This window comes from Mustela lutreola, chromosome 14 (genome assembly GCF_030435805.1).
Source record: "Mustela lutreola isolate mMusLut2 chromosome 14, mMusLut2.pri, whole genome shotgun sequence".
Lineage (NCBI taxonomy): Eukaryota > Metazoa > Chordata > Mammalia > Carnivora > Mustelidae > Mustela > Mustela lutreola.
Genome location: NC_081303.1, coordinates 9,651,904 through 9,663,960, shown reverse-complemented (window position 1 = coordinate 9,663,960; position 12,057 = coordinate 9,651,904). Strand labels below are relative to the sequence as shown.

The 12,057-nt window shown below is 45.7% G+C and overlaps 1 protein-coding gene across 4 annotated transcripts in view; it reads right to left on the bottom strand.

Annotated features, from left to right (window-relative positions):
• The window catches only part of SPMIP3 (sperm microtubule inner protein 3), a 29,812-nt gene that overhangs the window by 15,340 nt on the left and 2,415 nt on the right, over positions 1-12,057 (bottom strand). For 3 of the 4 annotated variants that reach the window (XM_059146195.1, XM_059146196.1, XM_059146197.1), the window contains one exon: positions 5,084-5,152. In XM_059146195.1, coding sequence (XP_059002178.1) covers positions 5,084-5,139 — 56 coding nt within the window. In that variant the 5' untranslated portion in view covers positions 5,140-5,152. Of the gene's footprint in view, positions 1-5,083; positions 5,153-11,047; positions 11,118-12,057 lie in introns of those variants that run through there. The other variant, XM_059146198.1, reaches the window with a different exon arrangement.

Below are 12,057 nucleotides of genomic sequence, written 5' to 3'. Positions count from 1 at the left end.
TTTACACACTTTCACAAGTGTTTTGTTTTTTGTTTTTTGTTTTTTGTTTTTTGTTTTTTTTTAACTGTGATGATTAAGCGTATGATGCAAGAAATGAACAGGCACTAGAAAGGCTTAACGCATAGGGTGCTTTGGGCTGGAGGAGGAAGCCTAGCCCCGCTGGGGAGGGTTGGGTTTTGAGGAAGTTTTGAGGCACAAAGGAGGTAGGAAGTGTTTCTGGGCGTGAAGGTGAGACAGGGCGGATAGCTGAACCCCCAGAGCTGGGGGCAGAGGAGGTGAGACGAGGTGCGGTGAGGCGCAGTGAGGGTGAGGTGGTGCCCAGACCTCACCTTTTGAAGGACATCTTATTTTATAATCAATTACTTTTCCTCATAGATTATAGTCCCTGCATTATGTAGTTATTTAAGAATTGCATGTAGTTGGATTATGTTATTTGCAGATTTTATTTCAGAAGAGCAGGAGGAACATTATAAGATATTTGTTAGAAATAAAGGGAGCATTGTGTCTTGAGAGGTTGAGAACCACTCTTGTAGGTGACATGGAATCTTGGTAGCATTTTTAAGAAGATGAAAGGCTTAGGACCATTTTTATTCTAGAAAGATCTTTTCCAGTGGCAGCGTGGACCACAAAGTGGTGGACCTTTGGACGAGAGGTATAGAGACTGGCCAAGAGGCAACCGTAGTCACGGACGTGGGACACGGAGAAACCCTGAGCTTTGTGGAGGGAAGTGGGGGTAGGCAAATAGGATGGAAAACAGATTCTAGGTGAGGCGAATTTTAGAACCCAAGACGTGGCCAGGGTTGGGATCCGTGTGGAGTGTGTGGGGGCCGGTGGAAACCTCGCTGTCTAGAAAGTATGAAAGGCAAGCACTGTGAACAGGGTGTGTCTGTCTGTCTTGGCAAACAGGACCTCAGGGAGCTCTGATTTTCAGAAAATCACAGGCTGTCTGGGCCTGCCCTATGGCTGGGATGATGTGGCTGAGCCCCGAAGAGTACGTAACAGCAGGGATTTAGTCATACAGAGCAGGAGGAACTGGCACAATAACACGGAAAAAATGACATTTCTGAGCGCCTGGGAGTGGGACTTTCTTGGGCACCATCCCGTTTCTGAAGCGCTATCTTGGAGAGAAGACCCTAGGGCCATGTTATGGTTTGTTAAGAACCCAGCTGGGGTTCCAAAGTCACACTGGTTTCTCACAGTTGTTGTGCTGTTTCCAGTAGGCTGAGTCTTGACCATGGATTCTTCCCTAGCATGCATTTAACCAGTGCCTGCTGTATACCGGTGAGTCACCTAAGCCCTGCTCCTTGAACGTAGTCTGCCAAAGCTGTTTTGAGAATGGAGAAGCCCTTCTTCTCCAGCACTGGGTAACAAGCCCTGCTCGCCATCCCTGGGGAATCTCTCTTGGTGGGTTTTGGCCCAGAAGTTGAGAAAGGAAGGGAAAGTGTGTGAGCGGGCGCTGGAGGGACGTAGGGTTGGGTGGAGAAGCTGAATGGTTTGGGGAATAAAGGGTGGCTTTTGCCTCCAACTCTTTGCGTAGACTTTCCAAGCACCCTGTGTGACTAACTTCAGCTCAAACAGGAGAAAGTTCCCTGGCAGGAGCTTAATGAGGGGCAATGCCCACCCTGGCCCCGCCGGCCCGTGTTCCCAGAGGCCTCACCATAGCTGGCCTCTTCTGAGAAGCTGGGGAGAGGACCTGGCTGAAGAGATGTGCCGGACTCTGCTTAGGCCCATCCGCTAACGTGGCTCTCAAGATTGCTGAACAAGTTGTAGGAAGGTCTTTCCTTCTCGTGTGGGAGCAGGAGTCCTGCTTTGTCTGATTCCCCCACACATTGTTCAGCAGTCTCTGACAGCTTGGCTCTTTCAGGTGACATGTTCTGTCTAGGCAAGAGCCAACCTGTCCCCTGGGTGGGTGCGTGTCGCCAGAGCAGAAACCTGGGCTTATCCATGGACAAAATTCAGTACCCACAGGAGAAGTCAAGAGTGTTCATCCCTCAAGAACCTGGCCCCAAGGCCCGAGGTGGCCCATGCTCCTAAGTGACTCTGCTGTCCTCTGTTATGTCTGTGTTGAGCCTCAGGCTTTAGGAAGGTGACCTCATCTAATTCCCAGTCACGTTGCCAGGTAAATATTACGAACACCCTGTTACAGAACAGGAGATTGAGGCTCAGAAAGGTCAAGTGGGCTCTCCAAATATCACCTGCCTGGTAAACGCCAGAGCCATGGATCAAACCCCATTCGCTGAACTCCATGGGGCATCCAGAGTCATCTCCGTGTACACAGGATGGCTTTTTTCCCAGAAGAGTTCAGTGTTATTTCTATAGGAACTCTGGGGTTCTCTCATGGGCAGACAGGAAGTAGAGGTCATGCACCACAGGAAGAGGAGAAAGAATAGTGTGGGCCTGAGAGCTGGACGTGGCCTTCCATTCAGTGAGACAATTTCCCATTGAAGGCCCTACTGTGGCCGCCATGGGCCAGGTGCTAGGGACACAGTGATGATAAATACTGTCTTCTACCCAAGAGATCACGATCTGGTAGGGAAACCACACTCAGGCACTAACTCATCACACACAATGAGTAAGCGCTGGGCCAGTCAGGAACAGGCTCAAGAGAATGAGTCACTTAGAGAGGACACGAGCAAGTCAGCACAGAGGATGGGACACCACCATGCCCGCTCTGCCATCTCCCAGACTCGTTACCCCCTCAAGGAAGAGGGGATCCTCAGGTTCCCTGTCAGTAAAGTGTGGGGCACCATCACCCCTTCGGAACGACTCCATGAGTCAACCAGATGACGTGAACATCCTTGGTGATCTGTGGTAGGTGCTGTCATGGCTCTGGGAAGGAACAGCTGCCTCTGGGTCTCCCAGACACCACTTCAGGTGGTGTTTCAAAAATCCATCTTATGTCTGACAGAAATTTGCCATCTTTTCTCTTCCACACTGCACTGTGCTTCCTCCACACGAAGCAATCGTTTTGGGAGCATCCTGTGCTTTGTAGACCAACCTGGCCCTCAGCCCTGCCTGGGTGGGGCCTGTCGCCTGGGGGTGACAGCAAGTCACATTTGCATCTGATACAGTTCTTAAGGGAGCTGTGTGAGCCCTTGAATATTTAATTTTATCAGGTGCCCCTGCCAGTGTGTGATTCCGTTTTCCCTCACGAGGAGCCAAGGTTTGGGCGTGGAGGGAGGGACCCGATGTTGTCTGAGAGGAAGGAGGAGGTCCGTGTCTTCCACAGGATCCTGCCAGTCAGCAGGGTGCCAAGCCACAAATCTGTGACAAGATACTCACTGATTCATGTTCATTCTTTTTTTTTTTCAACAAATGCGCACGGAGGAACTACTGCTTGTGGCCGTCGGCTCTGCAGAGGTGACAGTGGTGGGCGGAGGGGGGCAAATGAGCCCACCCCAGGGACCTCCCTGGACATGCAGCCAAGTGCAGGGATCAAGAGCACAGATGTTGGGGCCAGACCTGTGGCTTCAAATCCTATCGCTAGGACTGGGACAGTCACTTAACTACTCCATGCCTCAGTTTCTCCTCTATACCTCACAGTCGTTGTGAAGATGAAATGAGCAAATATGTGCTGGGTGTGAGCCAGGCGGGCCTGTCGGGGGAACAAAGGAAAGACGGTAGGAGGGAGGAGCCTGAAGCGGGGGCAGGGCCAGTTCATGGAGGGCCCGATAGGCCCCAGCAGAGTTTAGAGTTTATACCACATGCAGTGACTGCAATGCAGGGTTTCATGCAACTGAGGGCTTTGATCCAATTTACATTTCATGGAGCGCCCTCTGGAGGCCGGGCGGGAGGAGGACAGGAGTGGGCAGTTGGCTGTGGTGATGGGGAGAGGCAGCTGAGTGTGGGAGGTAACATTCCAGAGGTGCCACTGAGGAGCCTCATGAAGGGTTGGACCCCGCTACGGTTGCAAAGGTCAATGGCGTCAAGTCCACGAGGACCAGCTGCACCGTGAGTACGGTGGGGAGGCTGGGACCCCACCTGGGAACTGCCTAGTTCAAGCAGCCTGCCTCCTTGTGGGGTTCCAATGGATGAGCAAGAGAACAGAATCCAGCCGCCCTTAGGACTTCATGGACCCCCTGCCTCCTGCACTGCGTCCTACCCTAACCCTCAGGCTCCCCACAGGCTGGCTTAGGCCAGACCCAGTGACTCTGGCTTGGTTCCACAGAACTCCGGGTAGCAGCACCTGGGGGAGGTTTGTTTCCGTTCTGCCCAGGGGTGACCCACAGTTGAATACCCCGACAACACTCAGAAAGACCAAGGGCTTGTGGGGAGGCAGAAACTGGGAAATACGGGAACCCAGCCCTGTCTCCCTCCAGTTCTTCCTCATGTGGGTTGAGGGTAGTCTGCGGCTTCTCCGAAGAGGACTCACAGTATCTAGGAACAAAGCATCCTTTCGCTGCCCCTACTTCAGTCATTTCTGGAAGCAGAAGGACTTATCTTTGTTGACTAAACATTGTTAAAAATAACTAGATATGAAAACAAACGTGAGGCTTACTTGAAACCACGAAGCCAAAGAGGCTGACCCCAAAGTCACTTGCTATGGGAGAGTTCCTGCCTGAATTTCATAGCTTCTAACCCTTTGCAGACCCCACGGCCAGTGGTGAGGGAAGGCGAGGTTAGGATCTACAGATTATTATCCGCGATCTCTCAGCAATGAATTTAGCACAGTAAAACACATCTAGGACTTGTTAGTCTTGGACCATCTATGAATCAGGAGAAAGCATAAAAATCCTACTTAGTTTCAATCTGTGCAACTGCCCCCCCCCTCATATAGAAGAAGGATGAAGAAGTCTGATTCCAAGCAGAGTAAAGGGCTCCTCACTAAAATGTGGGCTTTCCAAGCAAAAACCAATATCCTTCCCTCTTTGGGGAGTTCAAAGTAGCCAGTTTGCTTGGATTTTACCATGAGTGTGGGATTTTTTTTTTTTTTTAACTTTCCCCAAACCCAAAGAAATGTCACTGGAACCTCTGGGAGCAGCTGTCTGTCAATCAGAGAGCAGCAGGTGAGCAAGATGGCCCCCCAGGTGTCCGACTGCCCCAGGGCAGCTCTGGATGGCATCTCTGTCTGCAAGGACATTACCTGGGTGGGATCACTGGGCGGCGGTCAATAAATTCTCGAAGCCGGATGGCAGCCATGATGGATGGGAATCTAAAAAATATTACAGAGTGAAGGTCGATATTGCAAATCCATACACACTACATACTGTATATCATATTGTGTGAACACACTCTACACACCATCCATTTCCACGCAGGAGCTGTCTAGTGCCACCAAGTCTGTCTTGAAAGAAATAACAGTAAGAAAACTGAGGAGTGGATAGACTAACCATGACTTTTGCAAAAAAAGGACCAAAAAAAAAAAAAAAAGTGGAAAGCGTAAGCCAATACATACAGATATACTTTTTTGAAAAAAAGATAGAAACTACTGGGGTATCTGGGTGGCTCAGATAGTTTAGGGTCCGACACTTGATTTTGTCTCAGGTCATGTTCTCAGGGTCACGAGACAGAGCCCCACATCAGGCTCCTCGCCCAGCAGGAAGTCTGCTTGTCTCCCTCTCCCTCTGCCCCTCCCCTTGCTCTCTCTCTAAAATAAGTAAATAAATCTTAAAAAAATGCAAAATAAAACCAGAAACCACTGAACTGGTTCTCACTCTGCTTAGGGTGCCTTCCTACTACATGAGCTTGCAGGCTCTGTGTTTCACACCCAGAATCCCTGGCACCTAGAGCTCTGGATAGGAATTAGACTCCTCCCACCCCACAGACTGGATTGAGACTCAGTAGGCAGAAACAAGACGGAGGCCACTGACTGTTGCTTGGAACTTTTCTACTGGCAGGCAAGGCTGGAAAGCTGTGGTATGGTGAGTTTCTCCAGCACTGGGTGTCAAGAGGCAAATGCATTGAAGGCAGTAGCTGAACCCTGCTGTCCATCTTTGGGAGTGTGGAGCGGGCGCTGCAGTGGCAGTGGTGGCGGCTTTGGGAGGAGGTTCTGGAAGCAGCTTCCTGAGTAGGGCCCAGGTAGCTGCTCCCATGATGGGTCAGTTTTGTGGAGGCATTCTAGAAGCTTCCTGAAGGCCTTCCCCAGAGTTTGCTTCTCATTGTCCCTTCAATGATTTTGTAAGTGACTCACCCTCTTCATCAAACTTTTTGTTTCCCAGATGTGTTTCTAGGCTCAAATTCATATTGCATTGGTCTCCTACTGGAGAAGAAGACTTGCCACAGAAGACTACTCCATCTAAATATTCATATGAAATGTGACAGATTACAAAATCAATGCACAGAAATCAGGTACTTTCCTATATACTAACAATGTTTAACTGTAGAAGGAGAAATTAGAGAATTGATTCCATTTACAATAGCACCAAAAACCATAAGATACCTTGGAATAAAGCTAAACAAAGAGGTGAAGGATCTATACTCTAGAAACTACAGAACACTTACAAAAGAAATTTAAGGAAAGACAAAAATATGGAAACATTCCATGCTCATGGATCAGAAGAATAAACATTGTTAAAATGTCTATGCTGCCCAGAACAATCTATACTTTCAACGGCATTCCAAACAAAATACCAATGGCAATTTTCAAAGTTCTGGAACGAACAATCCTAAAATTTGTATGGAACCAGAAAAGACCCCAAATCACCCAGGAAATGTCGAAAAAGAAAAACAAAGCTGGGGGCATCACGTTGCCTGATTTCAAGCTATATTACAAAGCTGTGATCACCAAGGCAGCATGATACTGGCACAAAAACAGACACATAGACCAACGGAATAGAGCAGAGAGCCCATATATGGACCTTCAACACTATGGTCAAGTAGTCTTTGATAAAGCAGGAAAAAATATCCAATGGAAAAAACACAGTCTCTTCAACAAATGGTGCTGGGAAAATTGAACAGCCATATACAGAAGAATGAAACTTGACCATTCTCTTACACCATTCACAAAGATAAACTCTAAATGGATGAAAGACCTCAATGTGAGACGAGAATACATCAAAATCCTAGAGGAGAACATAGGCAGTAACATCTTCAACCCTAGCCATAGCAAATTCTTTCAAGACCTGTCTCCAAAGCAAGGGAAACAAAAACGCAAATGAACTTCAGGGACTTAATCAAAATAAAAAGCTTCTGCACAGCAAAGGAAACCGTCAACAAAACAAAGAGGCAACCCATAGAATGGGAGAAGATATTTGCAAATGACACTACAGATAAAGGGCTGATATCCAAGACCTATAAAGAACTTCTCAAACTCAACACCCAAAAAACAAATAAGTAAAAAAAATGGGCAGAATACATAAACAGACACCTCTCCAGAGAAGATGTACAAATGGCTAACAGACACATGAAAAAATGTTCATCATCATTAGCCATCAGGGAGATTCAAATCAAAACCACACTGTGATACCACCTTACACCAGTTAGAGCAAAAATTGACAAGGCGAGAAACAATAAATGTTGGAGAGGTTGTGGGGGAAAAGGAACCCTCTTACACTGTTGGTGGGAATGCAAGTTGAAACAGCCACTTTGGAAAACAGTGTAGAGTTTCCTCAAAAAGAATAAAAAAAAAAAAATAGAGCTACACTATGACCCAGCAATTGCACTACTGGACATTTAACCCAAAGATACAGGTGTATTGAAAACAAGGGCCATATGCACACCATGCTCATAGCAGCAATGTTCACAATTGCCAAACTGTGGAAGGAGCCGGGATGCCCTTCAAGAGATGAATGGATACAGAAGATGTGGTCCATATATACAATGGAATATTACTCAGCTATCAGAAAGGATGATAACCAACATTTTTATCAACATGGACGAAACTGGTGAATAAAGTCAAGCAGAGAAAGTCAATTATCATATGGTTTCACTTACTTGTGGAACATAAGGAGTAACATAGAGGACATTAGGAGAAGGAAGGGGAAAATGAAGGGGGGGATTCAGAGGAGGAGCTTGCATGGAGCACTGGGTGTTACACACAATGAATCATGAAACACTACATCAAAAACTAAGGATGTGGGGCACCTGGGTGGCTCAGTGGGTTAAAGCCTCTGCCTTCAGCTCAGGTCATGGATCCCAGGGTCCTGGGATAGAGCCCCACATCGGGCTCTCTGCTCAGCGGGGAGCCTCCTTCCTCCTCTCTGCCTGCCTCTCTGCCTACTTGTGATCTGTCTGTCCAATAAATAAATAAAAAATCTTAGTGAAAAACAAAAACCAAAAACCAAAAACCAAAAACTAAGGATGTACTGTATGATGACTAACATAATAAAAAAATTAATTGATTCATTAAAAAAATAAATATTCATGGGGCGCCTGGGTGGCTCAGTGGGTTAAGCCTCTGCCTTCGGCTCAGGTCATGATCTCAGGGTCCTGGGATCAAGCCCCGCATCAGGCTCTCTGCTCAGCACAGAGCCTGCTTCTCTCTTTCTCTCTGCCTGCCTCTCTGCCTACTTGTGATCTCTTTGTCAAATAAATAAATAAAATCTTTAAAAAAAAAAATAAATATTCACTTGAGAAAAAGTCAAGACTGGGGAAACAAAAGGAATACCTGGTGGACAGAGGAGGGACAGAGCCTTACTCTTTTATGGTTTACCTTTTGTGCACCTTATAAATTTTGTACTGTGTTCATATTATATGTGTATAGAGACAACTGGCCCTCTGTTTGCATAAACATGGCGAAGAACAGTGTAGCAGAAGAACACTGACAGGAGTCTCACACCTTACCTCTGGCCCCCTCACATTCACATGTTATACGCTGAACCCAAAGCCGTGGTACTTGAGGACGGGGCCTTTGGGAAGCATTGGGGGTGGAGCCCCCATGAACAGAGCTAGTGATCATACAGAAAGAGACCCCAGAGAGCTCTGCCCTCTTCCTGTCACGTGGGGAGCCAACAGGAAGTTGGCAGCCTGCAGCCCAGCAGAGGGCTCTCACCAGAACCTGACCACACTGGCGCTTTGAACACAGCCTCCAGAATTGTGAGAAGTCAATTTCTGACGTTTAGAAACCACCCATTCTACAGTAATTTGTTATGGCAGCTGGAATAGACGAAGGCCCCTCGTTCTGTACGTTGCTGATTACAATACCTCTCTGGAGGGTCAAGTGAGCTATAATGTGTGTGTGTGTTCTGTAACCAAAACAGCAACTTTGAGAAAACAGAAATTTGAGTTTCTACCTAAGGGCATATATTATGTGTCAGGTGATATGAATTAACTAACTTCTCTGAGCCTTCCAGAAACCCTGTGAAGTGGTCCCACTACGTTACTGACAAGAAACCTGAAGGCTTGAGAAATAGAGTAACTTGTACAAGGTCACTGAGGAACCAGGATGGGGACCCATTTGGTTCCAGAGACAGTTATCTTGAAAGTATTCTTAAGCTCTATTGAACCACCCCAGGACATCCCGACCACCAGCCAAAACAAAACTGGGACAGCCCCCAGGAGGCAGTAGCCGGGAGGGAGACAGGTTTCCCTGGGAGAGAAAACAGTGTATGGGGCCTCCCTCTCCCCTACTCTAGTCAACACAGGTCAACGTATTGCCCACACGCCAGCTAGCTGCGTTCTGTCACCTCTGACTGTGTTTTTCAAGCAACTCGAACATTTTCAAGCCAGATTACATTGTTACGGACTATTTGGCTATCCAGTGGAACCTGCTCATTATATAATGTTTTCCCTTTTAGCTCTTGTGTGATTATTAGGAAGAAAATAAAAAGGGAAGAAAGCACTGAAGAGAAAATTTGAGTAAATACCATCGAGCTCTTGCCTAAACTCGGAAAGCTTTGTGACTGCGGGGCTTTTCCTTCACGAGAAGTGACATGCTGGAGAGAAGAATGCAAGATATTCAGGACATTTGTGTCTCATGGAGACAACACTGCGTCTGCCATTCACGATAGAGTGATTGCTCAGTGCCTAGAAATTCTGAATCAACACCAGAGGGAATAAGCCAGGCCCGGGCTGCCATGCTTTGGCCATGCCACAAAAACATTTTCAGAAGAACACATGAACAGCCCGCATGGAGTCTAAGCATAAGCTCCCGGAATCATCGGAAGACGTTGTCTGGCAATGGTTGTAACCTGTCTTTCTGCATCTTTAGGGAACTGGGCTACCACATAGATACCAAGTCACATCTTGTGTGATTAGTTGTCATCTCTTGAACGCAGAGGAAAATGTCGTCTGCAGGAAGACATGTCAGTACATTTTATTTTAGTCAATCTTAAAAAATGGGTTTGCATGCCAAAGCTGAATGAGAGAATTATGAACACATGTTAAACTTGCCATCATTTCCATGCTCGCAGCCAACCCTGCACAACCACTGTTCTCGGCACCCTGAACAACGTAACGAAAAAATCTATGTAATTTTAATTAGTCGCCTCAGTAGAAGCTTCTTTCTCAGCTGTACCCCAAATAAAATTTTTCCAGCACCAACATGAGTTCTCTCTGTATCCTTCTCACACATTTCATTCATCTTCAAATTAGCCTCAGGGAACCTTACAGACTTTTCACTTTTTTTTTTTTTAAGATGTATTTATTTGAGAGAGGGGGAGGGGCAGCAGGAGAGACCCTTAGGAAGGCTCCCTGCTTAGCATGGAGCCCGACCCAGGGTTCAGCCACATGACCCTGAAATCATGACCCAAGAAGACACCAAGTGTCAGATGATTAACCAACTGAGCCACCCAAGCACCCAAATGTTTTAAATTGAAAACATAATTATGCTCAGAGTAAACAATGCTGTAAAATAATAATAAAATTATTCACAAACAACTGTTTTCATTTTTTTATTATATATATATGCAAATTCTTAAATTCTTGACCCCAGCAGATATCCTATTTTATATCCCTTTTTGATAAGATATGAAAAGTTTACCACATTGCTACAGAGTGTACTTAATTCTAATATTTAATGTTCCTTTATATTGGTTGGTGAGGTCCACCTTTCACTTTATTTAAACTAGTATCCCATTCCACTCCCATGTCCGAACTTCTTATCCATGCTCTATGCTTTGTTTCCAAAACACTCATCAGTATCTGCCATGCTGCATGTTTATTTATGTACCTTATTTATGTCTGTCCCCCCTGCTGGAAAGTAAGCTCCAAGAGGGCAGGAAAGTGTCTTTTGTTCTCATAGCTGTATCCCTAGGGGCCAAAGATTATAATGACATACGGTGGACATTTCATAAATGTTTATTGAGTAACTGAATATACCATAATTTATGCAACACAGCTGTAGTGTTGGGCATTTTGGTCATGCTGGCATAACATTATTTGATTCTATGGAATTTATTTCTTAAGATACATTTGTAAGAATGAGATAAAATTTGGGCATCCTCATAGCTCCCATTTAGGAGACTTTTAACCACTTCCAATTAATTAACACTGGCCCATAAACTATTATGGTTAGACTCCCAGGACACAGAAATTAAAGTTTAACAATAGAATTTTTTATTATGCTGAAGTTCAGGAGGTGAACTAAGGTAACGCACTTGATCTTTGCCAAAAGTCCAACTGAAAAGAAGCAATTGGACTAAGGTAAACGAGTATGAGATATACATTGCAAGAAACTTCCTCAGCCTTAATAGTCAAGATACTGACTTCAGAAACAAAGATATAAGATTTATCTTGTCGGGGAACTTGGGTGACGCAGTGGGTTAAGCCTCTGCCTTCAGCTCAGGTCATGATCCTAGGGTCCTGGGATTGAGCCTGCTTTCCCCCCATCTCTGCCTGCCTCTTGGCCTATATGATCTCTCTCTCTCTGTGTCAAATAAATAAATAAATAAAAAGATTTATCTTGTCAGCTTTCTCAGCAACTTTTGGAAATTATAGACTATTTCATGGATTATATCAGAATTCTGTAAAATAGAATAACAGTCAAAAATCTGATTAAAACCCCGTGATAAAAATTTATGGTAAAATTTCTCAGCCAGCCATGAGGAAACATTTTCAACCTAGTAAGAAATATCTATAGAAATGTATAGCTAACATCATACTTAATAGTGAAAGACTGATTTCTTCCTAAAAATCAGCAACAAAGCAAGAATGTCTCTCTCACCATTCCTACACAGAGCA